Source organism: Artibeus jamaicensis, unplaced genomic scaffold (assembly GCF_021234435.1).
Source record: "Artibeus jamaicensis isolate MK-2021 breed Jamaican fruit bat unplaced genomic scaffold, CSHL_Jam_final contig_944, whole genome shotgun sequence".
In the NCBI taxonomy this organism is placed as follows: Eukaryota; Metazoa; Chordata; class Mammalia; order Chiroptera; family Phyllostomidae; genus Artibeus; species Artibeus jamaicensis.
The window spans coordinates 96476-113819 of NW_026522020.1; the positions used below are offsets into that span (position 1 = coordinate 96476).

General features: G+C 48.2%; 2 protein-coding genes and 1 long non-coding RNA gene across 10 annotated transcripts in view; 2 read left to right on the forward strand and 1 right to left on the reverse strand.

The window, feature by feature from the left end:
• The window catches only part of LOC119054319 (nuclear body protein SP140-like protein), a 58658-nt gene extending 53138 nt beyond the window's left edge, over window positions 1-5520 (forward strand). For both annotated transcript variants that reach the window (XM_037152194.2, XM_053655281.1), the window contains 5 exons: window positions 1963-2078; window positions 2716-2824; window positions 3138-3215; window positions 3429-3560; window positions 4787-5520. In XM_037152194.2, coding sequence (XP_037008089.2) covers window positions 1963-2078; window positions 2716-2824; window positions 3138-3215; window positions 3429-3560; window positions 4787-4864 — 513 coding nt within the window. In that variant the 3' untranslated portion in view covers window positions 4865-5520. The remainder of the gene's footprint in view (window positions 1-1962; window positions 2079-2715; window positions 2825-3137; window positions 3216-3428; window positions 3561-4786) is intronic.
• Window positions 2077-10797, reverse strand: LOC119054320 (uncharacterized). Its single transcript, XR_005083495.2, has 6 exons — window positions 10690-10797; window positions 6469-6528; window positions 4223-4294; window positions 3005-3191; window positions 2626-2791; window positions 2077-2333 (listed from the first exon to the last, which is right to left on the reverse strand). It is a non-coding gene; the product is annotated as an uncharacterized LOC119054320 (long non-coding RNA).
• A 124-nt stretch (window positions 10798-10921) lies between these two features.
• The window catches only part of SP100 (SP100 nuclear antigen), an 83635-nt gene continuing 77212 nt past the window's right edge, over window positions 10922-17344 (forward strand). For 4 of the 7 annotated variants that reach the window (XR_008389682.1, XM_053655275.1, XM_053655277.1 and 1 more), the window contains exon 1: window positions 16738-16895. Coding sequence is in view for 4 of the 7 variants with exons in the window: in XM_053655275.1 (XP_053511250.1) it covers window positions 16774-16895 (122 nt within the window). In the remaining 3 variants the exon portion in view is untranslated. Of the gene's footprint in view, window positions 11738-16737; window positions 16896-17344 lie in introns of those variants that run through there. The other 3 variants (XM_053655280.1, XM_053655279.1, XM_053655278.1) reach the window with 3 other exon arrangements.

Here is a 17344-nt window from a genome sequence, read left to right on the forward strand (position 1 = left end):
GTAAGTGCTGATTTTCATTTTCTTATAAAGTGGTTTTCATTTTTAACCACTTTTCTTCATCCCATTGATGAGGGGGGATATTCACCAGGCAGTTTGGGGGATGGCACGTCATGGCATCTGTCACTGGAGGATGGGTTGACAGGTGTTTATTAATCGCATACAACTCAGACCGAGGAAAGAGGGTAGAGCCCCCCCCCCCATGCAGGCCTTACCAAGGTTGCCCTCAGGAACCAAGTGGACAACCAGGGGCTGGGAGGGCGAGAGGGTCCCTGATTTCTGTGGGAGGTTGTGTCTGGCTTGTGTGAAAAATTCCATGGCTGACAGGGAACTGAAGCCTGATATTCCAGGATGGTCAAGGTCAGTGGTGTTCCCTTGCCAAGGACTGTTATTTAGCTTCCCTTATCCAGGGAAGCAGGGTGGGGAGAGGCACGTGCAGATAGGCTGTCCAAGGCCATCTCAATATTACCAGATGTCACAGCAGCACCTGACACTGGGCTTTAATATTAGTCCTTACACTGTGTTTTCTTCATTAACAAAGGGCTCAGTCACAGGCCAGTTTTTTGTTATAAATACACATGTTTATATGGAACACAGTGTATCTTCACATCTGCTCGACAAATTTATTGGGTTTAATGGGTAAGAGTTGTGATACAAGACTTGGATGCAAATACTGTCAAATTTTATCTTCTCCAAATAAAATTAAATGTAGTTGTTAGTTCAAGAAACCAGACAGATGCAGAGAACCAAGAAGCAGGGTTTATTAGAGGGGTATAAGAGGGGGAATCAAAGCCAACCAAGAAAGGTTGGGACTTTCAGGGGAAAGTGGAGCCAACCATGGGAGGTTAAGACTTGCTTGGTTGTTCTTAGGGCAGTGCTTTTATGCTCAAAAACCCATGAAGGATAACTGGTTGGGGTGTCAGAGTCTGCTTGGCTAGAGCTGGTGGCTGGGTGCCCTTTCTGCTGACCATTGTTCTTGATACATCTTGTCAAGCCCAAGTTAAAGCTGCATCCTGTTATACCAGCCAGGCCCACCCAGACCCTAATCTTAGCCCAGGCATGTTTGTTCTGGGTAGGGTCGGCAGGCAGTTTCACAGGCCATAGTTTCCCATGGTGCAGTTTCCCACCTGGTGATTTTCCATTCCTTCTCGGCCTGCCTAGGTCTGTCAGTAGTTAAAGGCCACATATTGAGACTGGTAACAATCCAGTTTCAGTTGAGTACATTGGTGGTGGCGGTGGGGGGGCTTGGTAGGGGGACCTCCACATGGTTTATACAACACAGCAATTGCCACACTCCCTGGCCACTCAGAAAGTGGCTTCCACACCTTACATGTGCAACCGAATCACAGGGCATCTTCCTCGGGATTCCAGATTCAAAGAGCTCCACGTGCCATGGCACCACTTGGCCATCTGGGCCCATGGTCTTTCCAACCGTAAGACACTATCACAGGGTCAGAAGCCCTCTAGACACAGAATTAACAGTCCAGGGCCCCTACCAGGCCCCTCAACTCATGGGGAACATTCAGCCAAGAAAACAGTATCAGTGTTTTCTTAGAGGTTTATTCCATCTTATTAATTTCCCAACATACCACCTTTCCATGATTCATTTTAGGCATTGAGGTATAGGCAAATGAATTTAACACTTTTTTTAAAACCTCGTTCTATCTGCAAGTTCATAAAAATGATTCCTACGAAATCATCTTCTTGTTTTGTTGCCTGCCTTTCTGTGTTAGAATCTCTGGTTTCATAGAAAAAAACCACTTTGATCTGGTCCCACAGGCCCTTCCTCCTGAACTTCACTGCAGAACAAGAATCCTTCTGAAACCCCCACTCCATGCTGTCCCTTCACAACTCAGAGAAACACAGAAGAGTCCTTGCAGTTTGCACAAAGGCCATGAGTCCTAGATTCCCACAGCACTGGTCATCCGGGGCCCATGGGGATGTGGACATTGTTTTGCCTTCTAGGGGGGAAACTCAGACAAATGCAAGATCTGCCTCGATGGAGCAAAGCTCTTCCGCTGTGAAAAATGTCAGAGCTTCTTTCATGAGAACTGTCACCTCCCACCTGTGGACACTAAGAGGTATGTGAGATGCGGCCCCCTGTCTCCTTTAAGGACCCTTCCTCCTGCCATGCATACTCCCCCTGGGGGCCTCCTCCCTGGGGCCGAATGTGCAAGTCCGGCAGTATCATCCTGGGAGCTGCTGAAAGGCACTGGCAGCCTCCTCTCTCCTCTGGGAGGTCGAAGCTGTTGGATGCATCCCTTACCTTCATACTGCTACTGTCCTTTCCAGAACTTTCCCAGCACAGTCTCCTGGAAATGCCAGCTGTTTGTGTTCTGTTTTTATTCAAAAAGGCAGGAAACATGGACAGTTTTTCTCATTTTGCGATGTTCTCAACAAGCTAATAAAGGCTGGAAATTCCCATGGGTTGAGGTCCAGTCTCCAGTACTCAGGCCAGGTGTACAGGGCTCCCAGCAGCTCAGTCAGAGAGAAGAGAGCCCACCACCCACCCTGACACAACCCTCCAGCCAATCACTCCCTATGACTACCCTCTATGGTAGGAGGGTCATCACATGAGAATCTTGGAGACCCTGGAAGGTGTCCCCTTCACTCCCAGGCTGTGCCTACCTGCCATTCCTGAAAGGGAAACAGTGGCAGCCATAGGGATGGTGTCTGTTTCTGGGCTTTGCCCTTTCTCACTTATATCTGGCATCTCAGGAATGGTTGGCGCTGTACCTTCTGCACAATAGACAGTCTACCAAGAAGTCAGCAGCGTTACAGGGAATCTGAGGTCCTGGAGAGACAGATGGAGCCTGAGGAGAAGCTGGTGAGTTGGATTCAAACCCCAAGCCTCCTTTCTGTTGGCATGTGGGAAGTCAGTCAGTCACAGGAAGAGGGGGAGGGTGAAAAATGGTGCCTGCTTCTCTGCCCACCCCTCGACCACACTGAAACCTCCCCAGGACATGTTTGCCGGGGGGGGGGGGGGGATACAAAACTCAGCCATTACCTGTTAGTGTCCAAGAGCAATACCAGTTTGGGGAAACTTCCAGAAGACTGATGTGGGCATGTGTGAGTCTGGGCATGACTATGTGCTCATTCTTCCCAAGCTGTTTGTCATTCACAACCTCCTTCTTTTGCAGAAATGTGCATTCCTCTTCTTAAAGGTCTACAGCCCTTTAGAGAATGACATTTTCCTGAAAATTCCACATGAAAATTATGTGAGTAACAACAGCAAACCATGATTACAGCCCTTCATGACATTACCTGACCTTGACATGGGCTCTAGTGGGATTTACGATCTGAAGCCCTTGGGAGGGGAACATGAGCCGCCTTTATCTTCACGTTGGATTTCTGTTGGGTTTGACGGGGATCCACAGAAGGCAGCCAGTGAACTGTGTCAGTAAATCTCCTATTGATATATTTCTCACCAGGTTGAAAACGCTTCTCAATGCCTAGAGAGACTTAGGATGTTGGACAAAATCAGGAAGAGTCTAAATGAGGGAGACTACACCAAAGTGAAAAGTTTCGTGCAGGCCATTCACCCCCTCTTTCAGGACCCCAAGGTAAGTAGTTCTCCCTGCTTCCATTTCATTTTCCTTCCGTGAGTCACTCTGCTCTCATTTCCTGGTGCTGAAAAATTTGTTCAGCATCTTTCATGATGAGCATGTACAAGCAATGGTTTGGGAAGTGAGTAACTTTTTAAACTCAGGATTTAAGCTCACCATAGTAACAGTGAGTCAGGAGGTGTCCCTATGTTGCATCCACCAACGTGAGAGACAAATTGTCAGAAACTTTCAGGATTCAGAGATGTTATTTTATTGGCCAAAGTTTTAACCTGCGCAGGGGTGGACCCTCAGAGTGTCCGGAGACAGGTGCTCATAAGAGCTGCAAACGAGAACCGCCCTAAGCGCTTACCACTAAGTCTTTTTATAGACGCGAGCAAGCAAGCATTGTATAGAAGCAAATGTGGCTGTTAGCTACTGGCTACTCAGTGGCGCGAGCATGACCTAAGCTTTCTGGGTTTTGAGTAATGGAAATTTTTTAATCTAGACACTTGAACAAGTGGTCCTCTACTTGTTCAGCCCCATTGGTTTTGTCGTTCCGCCTTCTCCACTCCCTACGTTCTTTCCTTGTGGTTTCTGTCTCCAGGCCAAATCTCTTTAAGGCAGTCCCTATTTTCACCTCTATTTTTCTGGTTTCAACACCTACACCCCAGTTTAGGTACCTGAGAGCTCATTTTTCTAATCAATGGTGACAGGTGCCCATTGAGAACAGTGACGTCCTCCCTGCTCCAAACCTATGGAAAAGAATACATCCTAAAGTCATGTTGTTGTTCTTATCTTTCCCCAAATATACTCAATTATACCTGTCAGAAATCCCAAACTGTAGAGTCTTTTGCATGTGAATGGACCACATAGTTAACAGGGGTCACCAGAGGGGAACAGAAATGACAACATGAAAGGAAGGTCACCAGTTGTACTTAGGCATCTGTGATATTTGACTTCTATTAAGATGTTAGATTACTTTTCTAATTCTCACTAAAAGAAACAACCTAAACCTAAGGAGTAAGAGTCCTCAAGTATGATAGTGATTTCCTATTTCTGTCTAGTCATCAAAAAGTAATCAAGCTCTTAGGAAACAAAAGTTGCTCTTAGCTGCGTGTGTTTTTAAACTTAACCTGGTTAATGTAACTTGGATGTTTCAGACAAGAGTCCTGATCATTTCAATTGCAAGGTGTCTGATGAACGTGATAATGAATGTCGTTATTTCCTCTGGTCTTTTTCCCCAGTGCAACAACTCAGACCTAACAGAGGAAGAATTTAAGAAGAATTTCAAAGAGGTCTTCGCTATTCAGGAAACTAACTAGAACAGTTCACTGGTGTCGTGGATGCTGTTGGGACCCTGAAAAGTCCCACTTTCAGGCAGATTTCTTATCCCCCTGCTGTTGTGAGGGTTGGCTGCCAATGCCACCTCTCCCCAGGGTATTGCTTTGGGCAAATGGAGCCATAATCACCTGAATGTTACATCTCTTTGACCTGGGGGTTGGTCCCCATCCCCAAGGTTGTGATTGTGTTCCCCGAGCCCCCAGGGACTCAGGCTATTGTCCAGCTGTGAGCACATCCTTGCTTAGCTTTCCCCTCCATGGTATCCTGCTTCCCTTACCCCCCTCCTTCTGAGAGAATTCTCACAATAAATCACTTATTTAAGAAACTTTATCCCAGGCTTTGCTTTTAGGGAAGCCACCTTAACATAATGGTCTTAGCAAGCCAGCCCTAGGCATGGAGTTCTGAGCTGGATCACTGTCTAGCCATATGATTAAAGGCAGAATATTGATAGTACCTGGGGTGCTCTAGCAGTGTGGCTGCAAAAATACTCACTTGCAAGAAGTGGAATGAGGTATAGGGGAAGACGTATACTGATGCAATTGTTTGGCATTAACAAATGAAGGCATAGTATCTGTAAGAACTCTGTAATTTGGTGGCTATTTCTAAGCACGGCTAATGCATTAAAAAATTGATTACATGACAGGCATTAAGTGTATTAATTACCACCTACACCTGGAAGGCAACAGTGAGGAAAGCCTGACACAGGCCTAATTTAATGAATGGCAGAAATTCAGACAAGGCTGGATCTAAGCTCAGGGTGGCCTCTTGAGTCAAAGACAAGGCCCTGATAAAGAACTAACCTTCTGTCAGGGGGTGTCCAACCTGCAGCCCATGGGCAGTATGCAGCCCAGGATGGCTGTGAATGAGGCCCAACACAAAATCATAAACTTACTTAAAACATTATAAGGGTTTTTTGTGAGGAAAAGAGGAAGGGAGGGAGGGAGGGAGGGAGGGAGGGAGGGAGGGAGGGAGGAAGGAAGGAAGGAAGGAAGGAAGGAAGGAAGGAAGGAAGGAAGGAAGGAAGGAAGGAAGGAAGGAAAAGACAGACACCCTGAAACTCAAAATGGGGTTTTCTAGGCAGATGCACTGAGAACTTTGAACTCTAGATCTTTCTGAACCCACAGACCTGCAAATCGTCCTCTGTCCCTGTCGGTAGGCAGACCCCTGCCCTACCTGCCATCTTGCCTGAATTAAGACTGTGCAGAGTCATCTCAGCATCACAAAACTAGGAATATAAGAGATAATACTGCTAGCTGATGAGATAGTTTACTCCAACAGAGCTGCAGGACTGGCCACATGTACCAGCAGGAGCTAGGAGATTTGTGTGGGAGTGGATCCTGGAAAAACAGGGTTAGAATGTAGCACTGGTGGGTAGTGGAGGCTGTTGATACAGGCACACTCTCCTGGGCCACAGGGTTTAGTTAGCCTGGCAAGTTCCAAACTCAGCAATTCTGCGTGGTTCTTAGAGGTTTGCTATAAAGCACAGAGCATACAAGATAAAGTGAAAGAAGAAATACAAGACTTGCCAAGTTCGACAAAACGGGGAAATACAAAAGCATTAGGAAAATGGCACAGCTCTACTCACCACACCTGGGAAACCCATCCAGCAGGCGGCTGCATCCTCTGGAGGCCTCAGAGACACCACCTTAAAAGGAATAAGGAATGCACTGTTGAGAGGGCACCTGCATCCTTGAGATGCTCAGGCGGGACTGTCCTCTGTAGGCTGGGATAATGTAGGGGTGATATACAGGATTCCCTCGTAGCAAAGGAAATTCCAGATGGGATTTCCAGAGTAAATGAAGCCATGTGAGAGCACCAAATTGTAAGAGCAAGATGAGTAATCTCTGCCACGAGCAGCAAGCTTAGAATGACAACCAGGACTTTCATGGTGACATGACTTGTATTTAAGCCTTTTATCCATCTTGAACTTGTTTTTGTGTATAGCCCAAGTGGGTGGTTGAGTTTCATTTTTTTTGCATGTAACTTTTCATATCTCCCAACACCATTTGTTGAAGAGGATATTTTTACACCATTTTATGCTCCTGACCCCTTTGTCAAATATTAATTGATCAAATACACATGGGTTTATTTCTGGTTTCTCTATTCTGTTCCACTGATGTCTGTGTCTGTTCTTATGCTAATATCAGACTATTTTGATTACGGTGGCTTTGTAATATAGTTTGATATCAGGTATTGTGGTCCTTCTTCTTTCTCAAAATTGCTGAGACTATTTGATGTCATTTATGGTTCCATATAAATTTTTGAAATGTTTGTTTTGTATCTGTGAAATACGTCACTGGCATTTTAATAGGGATTGCATTGAATCTATAAATTGCTTTGGGTAGTATGGACATCCAGAAGAGAACATAGGCAGGAAAATCTCAGATATTCCACACAGCAATATTTTCACCAATATGTCCCCTAGAGCAAGGGACATAAAGGAAAGAATATACATATGGGGCCTCATCAAAATAAAATCTTCTGCACGGCTAAAGAAAACATCAGCAAATGAAAAGGGAACCAACCATATGGGAAAACGTATTTGCCAATGATTCCTCAGACAAGGGTTTGATCTACAAAATATACAAAAATTCAAATGACTACATGCAAGGAAGACAAATAGTCCAATTAAAAATGTACAAAGGACCTGAACAGACACTTCTCCAAGGAGGACATACAGAGAGCCCAGAGACATGTGAAAGGATGCTCAGCATCACTAGCCATCAGAAAGATGCAGATTAGAACCACAATGAGATACCACTTCACAACTGTCAGAATGGCCATCACAAGCAAATCAACAAAAACCAGTGCTGGTGTTCTCCGATTGCGCAAACTGGATGGGGCAATGTCCCCATGAAGCTTCACAAGGGCCCACGTCAGAGTGCAGGGACTGTGCATAAATCATTAAAACAAGAAACAAATTTAATCATCATCATTCAACCTCTTCCTTTAGCAAAGAACACATACTCTTAGGCTTCTCGACAACAACGTATATGTCTCATCATTATGGGTGCTTTGTAAAGTATTCACTCCAACTGAGATTCTAGAATAAGCCATGGTATTTTCTCCAGGCATATCATTTGCTCTTTTATGTAAATTATAAACAAGCCCACTCTAAGTAGGCATGAGTTTGTGCTCCTGTGAGCACAGAAGTACAAAGTGTATCTAGCCTGGCTGTGTGTCTCCTAACAAATGTGTGCCTCTGATGCTCTGCCCAGCATCCTCTCTCCTCCTTGGTGGGCAGGGGCTCAGGGAAACTGGACCCACTGGCATGTCCAGAAGCCAGAACAGGGCTGGGCCTGGGAGTGGGCAGGGTGGTCTGCTGCTACCAGGGGGATGGAGAGTTCTGCTTCTAACCCATATCAGTGACCCTTACCCAACCAGTCTCTTGCACATTACAGCTAGAAACTCTGAACAATATCAAAGAACAACAGCCTGAGACTTCTGTAAAGTGAACAAAAGCTGGGGACTCTGAAGGAAGCAGCCAGAGTGAAATGTTTTCTGTTTATTATTGCCTTGCTCTGAGAGGCTGGCATGGGGTGCCTAAAGTTTGGTAGGAAGCCCACCTTTGCTCTGATTATTAGCAGAGCCAGGGAAGAAACCCAGAGCCACCAGGCTTTCTGGGGAGCAGGGAAAATCCCAAAAAGAGAAATCCACAGAGAAGAACCCCAGATTCTGTGCATGAACCCTTTCCAAGTTTCCGGCACATGCCTGAGACTGACTGAAATGAGCCTGAACTGGGGTCTGAGCGGCACAGGAGACCGTGTGAAATTTGAAATGAGCCATGTAAACAGTGAGCTGATCCTGTTCAGATTCCTGTGAGATCCCTCAATTAGCCGCATAGTTAGTAAATCGAGTCGCAGCCTGGACAGAGCAGTTGCTGTGTATTGGTTTGATATGGTTCAAATTCATTTGTTTATTACTGAAGTGAAGTTGTTTTGATCCGCCCATTTATGACAAAGACAAAAAAGTTACTTTGATGTAAAAATGAAGTCATACCAGGATGCTGTCATTCTACATCGATTGTCACTGATAAGCAGTCAGCAGCCCAGTAGCTGAGGGTCCCTTCTGCGGACATATCAGCAAGAACATGTGGAAAGGCAACTCTGGCAAGGGAACATCGAGACTATTCATAATGAGAGCTTGTGAGGACTCTGAGATTTTCAGTTTCAATGAGGCAATGCTTCACAATCCTGAAAACTCCCCAAAAACCCTTGGGGTATTCTCTGTGCACTCTTGGCAGAGAGTCATGATAAACAGTGCAGAGACCCCAGGACAGACATCAGCCTACCTACCAACACTGGAGTCTTTGTTTCCCAGCAACGTGTTCCAGCAACAGGGAGCTTTTTCTTTTGTGCTGGCAGCTAGACAGGAGCTATTTGGTTGGAGGCCAGCTCACCCGAGTGCCTCCTGATGGAAAAAGGCACGCTTCATATTAAATTGGAACTTTATTCCTTCATCTTTCCATGCCTTGAATAGCAGAGTTGTCATTTGTTTGAAGTATGTTGTTTCTTTATTTTGCTTATTAAAACATAGTATCCTGTATGCTATTGACTTGTGAAATTCCCACAGGAAACCTGTGTTAAATAAATTACTGGCAAAGACAGACTCAGCCTGAGGATACTTTTCTGCTGCTTCCCCAAAACAAAACAATCAAATAGGGGCTGTGCAGAACAATGTAGTTAATCAGAAACTTGTCAGACTGCCAGCTGGCACTTCTGCTCAGATCAGCTGGTCTGGAATTTTTCATCTGACATGAAACCACTTGTTCCTAAATTCCACTGAAACTAGAATTTCTTGCCTGAAATGTTCATTCAAGTGTTCCCCTGAGTCTATGGTGTGAGAGGCAGAGAGCCCACGCTGGTTCATACAAAGCGGTACATTCCGTGTTTATAATGTGGTAACCCCACCCCTAGCGTAGCTGGGAACCAGGGTGTGCAGTGCTCAGGCACAGGGCTGACAGCTACGCTGAGTCCTTTGTCTGACACCTTTCATTGTATTTATTCTGCCAGAGCCGCTGGGGGCATGGGGCGAGGTAGGTAGTACCACATCTCATAACCACCACCCGCCGAGGGTTCAGCTGTTGGGGGAAATTGATAGCTATTTTAAAATATAGCACAGTGTATAGGGAGTGACTCGCTATTTTAGAAATACAGCACAGCAATTAGGGGGTTGTTTTACAGCCCAGTGATTCGCCTTGTTTCTTCTAGCTTATCGGCTACATACCAGAGATAATGAAACGCTCTGCTTTCTGCTTCTGTAAATTGCCTCCTGCTTTTGGTCCGAAGGACGGGCCTGGCCCCGCCTCCCGCCCCCTGCTCTATAAAATAACTGCTTTCCCTTTGTTCAAGGCCCAGAGTTTGGAAACTGACTCCTCTGGCTCTGTGCATAAAATAAACTTCCACTCCGTACACCCGAAAGCGGCTGAGTTGTTTTCTGTAACAGCCACAGTTGCCTGTGTCTGGATGGGGAGGAAGGTTCAGAACCTCAGTGTCAGGAGCACAGGTCTCTGCTGTGTAAAGACACAGCCCCAGCTCCTGGCTTGTCTGCTGTCTGTGACCACTCCTCGGGGGTCTCTGAGAATGGCGACCAGGACCACGGAAGATGCACTCTGCAGGCCTATGGACACGTCTCCTCTCAGAAGTTTTGGCCAAGTCTGTGTCACTGCGTGCAGCCGAGAGTGTGTACAGGAGCTGGCTCATCCTGATTTCTTTTGCTTATTCAGGAAATATGACTCCCTGGGCTCCTATTAAAATGGGGTGTTGAGCTAGAGGTTCCCCCCAAAACAGAGAAAACGCCCACTAACCTGCTTTGGGGGATGGGAGAAGCGGCACAGCAACTGGCAGATTTTGCATAACTATGGTAACTCGGCTAGCTTCATAGCTCTGTTAAAAAGCTGTGGCAGCAGGCTTGAAGCAAGGGAAGTGGGCGTGACCTTCTGAAGGTAGCCTGGCTTGTGATTTAGCCTGGGAGCTACTGCACATGCGTTAGGCCGTTAAACTGGGAGACAGTTGCTGGGTTTCAGCCGCTGTCTGAGAAGCAGGGGGCGGTTCACTGTGCATCACAGGGCCACTTCTGCCTGTAGTAACGATGGCAGCCAGAGAAAGGCAGAAGATACAGGGAATGGGCCGCTGTAACCCACTGTGGGAGGAGTCGGAAATGGGGTTATAGAGGAGCAGCAGGATGAGGATTTACACTCTAGCGCAGCAGCGATTTTCTCTCTTGGCCTTGGGGGAGGTAGTAGTGAGGGAGAAGGCGTGCTGTCTGTAGTAAGGGACTTTTGCCATGCAGTTTGAAAGGGCAGTGAGAAGGGCTAAGTAAGCAAGCAGCTGTGTAGTTTATACTGAGGAAAGAGGCCATGTGGTCTGGTCTAATGAGAAAGGAGATGCTGCTGACACATCAGCTCCAGCTGACTGCAGAGCTGCAAAGGACTTCCTTGCAAGATCCTGATCTGCTACACCTACCTGGGCTTTACCTGGACTCTCAGGACTTGTGCCTTTTCTGCACAACTACATGGAGGCTGGCGACAATGTACCGCACATCCTGAAGGAGACAGCTGCTGTGTGAGGATGGCAACTCTGGTACCTTCCAGAGGGACTGGAGAACCGTTTGCACAGCAACTTAAGATAAGAACCTGAGGATGCCCTGCCCTGTACCCTGGCAGGGAGCATGAGAAGTGCTGGGTCTCATGGAGAAGGAGGGCTCCAAACTGATGTGCTCTAGGCTCTGTCAAGTTGGACTCTTGTAAATCAAGACCTGTTTCTGCCAGCTTTATTTGTTGGGTCATTCACCAGGGCACCATATGGACAAGCCCCAGTCTGCTCGGTAACACTACATTGTACCATTGTCTGATGGTAAGTGGTGGCTCTGAGCCCAACCTGCCCAAGCACCCCAGTGGCCGAGGACACTGTCCAGTATTTGGTCTGTGCAGGCACAGCTCAAGGGAATCATTATGGTGATTACAGCTCCGCCTGGAATCCAGGCCCTTGGGTGTGTGAGCCCCTCACTTGCCATGGCTCCATAGTCAGCAGAACGTCTCAGGGGGGTGAGTTTCGTAGGCTACAGATGGCATGTATACAGATGGCGTGCATGCAGAGGGCAGAGAGGTCTTCCTTCTCTGTGGAAGGGAGGGTGTCATCCACTAGACAACCCACTGGCCGTTCTCAGATGGTTAGTATCTGAGGAAATGGCATCTGACCCCCAGGGAGCTTTTCTTCTCTTCCCTTTATGCCCCCAAATAAAATAAGTGGGAGAGTTTTCGACTTCAGTGTAATTGTCTGAGAAACCAGCCCAACCAGGCTGGTGTGGTCCTGTCTGTTAAGCTACTGTACATGGTGACCCCAGAGGCCACCTGCGCCTGACAAGCCTCATTCCAAGGTGAGACATAAGTTGTCCAGCAGAACCTGGAGGAGCTCCAGGGTCACATTTATGGGCACCTAGGGCCACTTCATGACCTGGCCAGTCCCACATAGCTATCCTGGGCTGGTGTGCTGGCACCCTCCGAGATGCCTGTGGGACTCCTGGGCACAGCATGTGGAACATGAGAAACATGGGCACCAGGCAGGGGGAAGGGGCAGGACTTAGCTCTGAGGATGAGCTCATATCGGGGTTTCCCCTTGGCCAGAGCTGTCATAGCCGATGGTCTAGGAAGGGCCACCTCATCCGTTGTGCAGGACTTTGTCCTGGGCACAGATGCTCTCGGAGTGCCCAGGATGTTTCATCTCAGCTGTCTCCCAACCATCACGGTGTCCAGCAAGAGCTCTTGTGGGTAAAGAAGGCTCCAGCCCTCCGCTGTCCATCACTCCAGACAATGGTCAGCAGGGGTGCCTTGGCCTTGCCAGCGTTAACCTCAAATAAAAAGGCCTTTTCAAATGACAGCCACCAAACATTTATTGAAATCACTAAGAATAGCTATTCTGGAATCATTAATTCAGGCAGAACCCCAAATAATGTTCTGATTAGGAGAGACAATAGGTATTTGTGAGAAAGAGAAGAGGAACCATTGCATCAATAAAAGACAGGCATTTCTAGCAGGGCAGATAACATAGTGATGTTAATTCTAAACAATGTTTTGTTACAGGTTTTATTTATTTATTTTTAGAGGCGAAAGGAGGGAGAAAGAGAGGGAAAGAAACAGCAATATGTGGTTGCCTCGCATGCACCCCCCACTGGGGACCTGACCCACAATCCAGGCACGTGCCCTGACTGCGAATCAAACCAGCAACCCTTTGGTTTGCAGGCTGGCATTCAATCCACTGAGCTGCACCAGCCGGGGCTAAACGATGTTTTTAATCTTCAGTCCAGTAGTCATAATAATGCTTTATTGTTATCTTTCCAAACAGTTAATTGGGACACAAGCTTGCTTAGCCCAGTCCAAAGGTCATTTTGCCCTGCTTCTTAACATCCAAATGTTTGAGGTATTGGGCTTGCAAGGCAGCACCTCTGGCCTGGAAGCTCCAGCTCCATTCTAAAGTGACTCTTTATATTACTGTTGACACTAGAAATGCACTAGGGGTGCAGAGTCCTATCTGAATCCCTCTGTGCACGTATCCCTCTGAGTCCTTCTATGCAGGGAATATTCAACTTGTCCTTTTCTCATGGTGGCTCCTCCTTATCACATCCCACCTCCTGTCTCACAACCCCTGAGTCTTCATGAAGCCGCGCTTGTCATCTGCACTGTTTCTGTTATCTTCAGCAACCCGGAGGTCCCCAACGTGGCACCCTCTTATAAGCTAAAGTAAGCGAAGGCCACCGCCCAGTGGGGTCCTTCTGTGGGCTGAGTGGAGATGATCAGAATAAGCCACTGAGCGTACATCTTTTCTTGCTACCCATGCATCACGTGGTCATCCTAAGGTCCAGGACAGCCCAGGGAACCATTCCAGGTCATCACAATTAGTAATGGATGAAAGGAGGAAGGGGATTTGCAGCAATATTAGCAGTGAGGACTCCGCAAAGTCTTCCCTATTAATTCAACCGCCTCCTTCCCGGGTACATCCCTGCTGCCTGCGGTGCCCAGCCCACGAAACATTCCTCCCCCTTCCTGAACCCAGGGCTGACACCTGCAGACCTGCTTTTTTCTTCTGGGGCAAGTCTGACCTGGAACTGCCTGGTCCCAGGCCCACCAGTGATGGCAGCAGGTGCCAGTGGGGACTCCCTTATGAGACACTTAGGAGATTCCACCAGAATTTCCAGAATACTAAACATGGGGGATGGGTAGGGCAGGGAGAGTAACAGAGCCGGGGGAAATGGGGACAACTGTAACTGAACAACAATTTAAAATGTTTTAAAAGCATAGTGAACCCTGAAAAAGGTTAACCTTCATTTTTCCAGTCAAGCAGTTGGACATCTAAGTCAGTAATAGCTGGGTGAACCCAAGACACTCAGATTCCCATCCTCCGGGAGGCAGAGAACCCTAATGGTGGAGGACGGTGAACACGATCCCCCAGGGAGGTGGGGGTTCAGGTGTTGCCTGGAGTCTGCATGCAGCCCACACCTTCTTTGTGGCCTCACATTTTCTCTTAAGCATTTATGTTATGCCATTCATTTGTGAAACTTGTTTAGCGATTTTAATTGCTTTAAATGGCTCACCTTGGAGTAAAATCAACATGCCTGGGGGGGACCTCAGAATGATTCCCGTGTGTGCACCCTAGGAAGTCTGGCCTCAGGCCTTGGAGGAGCAGGTTTGAGCTGTCCTGTCCCCAGGAAGGTGGGGAAGGCAGGGTCACCTTGGGGCTCCCGGGACAGAATGAAGCTCTCAGGGAAACAGGAGCTGCCAGGGGATCATAGGGGCCACAATTTCAGGACCTTTCTCAATTTTGAGCGGAGACTTCTCTGTCCAGGTCATAAGCTCGTTTTTGTGATCGTGAACTGCCAAATATCAAAACGATCTCAGAACCCAATCCTTATATCATTTCACCTTTATTTAGATGGAAATAATAGTGCTTCTATTGCTAATTTGCAGGGGTTTAGATGGACTCAGTCTTCAGAGCAAAGGGACTGCTAGTTTCGGTTTCTCTGAACAGGCAGCAAAACCCAGTTCTAAGGAGACAGTAATACCACCCTGGACCACTTAGAGGGAAGTATGGACGTGTCTGGGGCCATGCTGGGGAGGAAAGGACTACCCAGACCATGGTAATGGGGACACTTGGGTGCTAACACGAGAAGCGTGATGGCAGTCCCTTGGTTTGTGTCCACACGGTGTGTCTGGGGCTGGGTGGTCGTGGGAGAGAGGCATGAGGTGGTTTCAGAGGGCACAGGGAGTGGGGTGCTGCCCAGCAGTAACCGGGGTACCAGGCAGATCAGTCCTCGTGCTGCTGTGCCTGCAGATGCCAGTCACTAACCTCCCCTGAAGCGAAGCCCAGGACTCCCAGTGAAGGGCTGTGAGTGATGGTGGCAACTATGGGCTGGGACCGGCCCTGTTGCCCTGGGCCAGCTCTTTCCTCGGGCTGGGCAAGGACCGTAGGCTTCCTCGGGGTGTTTCTCGTGGATGGCCGCTAAGACCCTTGAATGCGGCCCAGGTAGACTTTCTGTGTTCCCCAATGGTCCCCTTCCCTTTCTCACCCCCTATAACCCTCACGTCTTAACCTATTCTTTCCCCTCTTCCCACCCCTTTTCCAAGGATTCAGTCAATGCCTTCTCTATAGAAATCATCACTTTTCATCCCCAGTAATTCCCCCTGGATTCTTACCAACTTTGTAGGAAGACTCAGGAGTCCACAGATGTATCACTGCTGAGCCCAATCACTGAGGTTCTACTAAGTAGGAGAAGGGGGCCCCACCTCACCCCAGTCCCTAAAAGGTGAAATATTGTCACCAAGTGCTATGAAGACTACACAACTGTGTAATTGCAGGGGGTATGACCGCCATCCTCTACTCCTCTGGGGCACAAAAGGATAAGAACTCAAGAAGCAAGACATACCAATCCAAGTGCTTAACCCCTGTAAGGTGTTGGTGGGCCCCAAAACACATGTCTTTCCACAGCCTGAGTTCCAAACCAACTAACAGACAAAAAGTTGAGACAAATGGGAATCAAAATACCAGCTTTCGTCTTGTTAAAAGCCAAATCAGAAAACATAATTCAGATGTGTGCCCCCCCCCAAAAAAATTCCTAAACCTGCCCTCCAGAACTGGACTTAGCCACAAGACCCCATGCTCCTCCAACTAGCGCACACACACACACACACACACACACACACACACACACACACACAGTCTGCTCTCCCTGTGCACTTGAACTTGGAAGAGCACAGAGCCCAGGCCTCTCTAGCAAGATGAGGCCCAGGGAGACCCACCAAGGAGCAGACTCACCTTTCACAGAACTCCCAGCCTGAGAGTGTCCCCAGAAAGAAGGGAGGGCAGGGGGACCAGGAGCCCTGCTGGTTGATGGGCCACCTCCTAGAAGGGGACATTGGTGCAGGGCCTGAGTGTTCCCTCTTGGAGCCCAGGTGCCCCTCCCTCTTCATTCCTGCATCCACAGAGGTGCCTCTGGGCTTCATCCTCTGGTCCAGTGGCTGCCGTTGCTGCTGCAGCTTCCTCCTGCCTGTGAATCCTCAGGTCCCCTCCTTAGTCACTGCTTCTCCTGCTTTCCAGGTTTTCAGCTCCTCCTGTAGCTCGGGCTACTTCCTTGTTTTTTGGTGTCTTTGCACAAACAAGGGGACTCCTGGGGGCTGATCCTCCTCATTGCTGGGTATCCCCCACCCCTGGCCCTCCAAGTCCTGAGTGTCCCTCCTTGTCCTCCATTCCTGCTGCCACATGTCCTGATGGCTGAGAACCACGTCTGGCTGCAGGAGGAGGGAGACATGTCTGACAACACTCGGAAAGTTACTTTCACTTCTATTTTCCTCTTTTGGGTGGAGCCCTGTCTGGGTGAGCCCGTTACACACTTCCTGCTCATGGCTGCGCAGCCACACTGGAACCAGGCTGGGGACACAGGAGGGATCGAAGACCAGGCTCCAGGCCCAGGCAGGGCCCAGGGCAGGATCATGGCCAGTGGGGGCAGCAACCTCTGCACCAGGTCAGTGTCTTTCTCCCTTTAACTTTCTCCCCGGCTGTGCTGCTGCTTTAGTGTCTGTCTAACCACTGACCTTAGCCCCGGTTTACGGGAACACTCACGTGCAGTGTAATGAAATACAGAAATATACGATGAGGAAATTGGATCTTTCACCTGCAAAGGGACGGCTGCTGGTGTGAGCTCAGCTGCCACAACCCTGCTGCTCTGCTGATTGCTCATCCGGGCTCAGCTGTGCTTCTTAATGCTTTGAGGCAGCAATTTGTTATTTTCTCATAACTTTTGAATCCTCTTGTTTACCTCAGGCCCCCTCCACCTTCACCTAGGTCATTTCAAAGAGGGTACGTTAGAAATTATAAAATTCAGGGTAAACACATGGCTTATTTTCAAACAGTGGGTGCCTTGGTCTCATACCTGACCTGGGGACAGGTCAGCCCTGGGCCTATTCCTGTTTC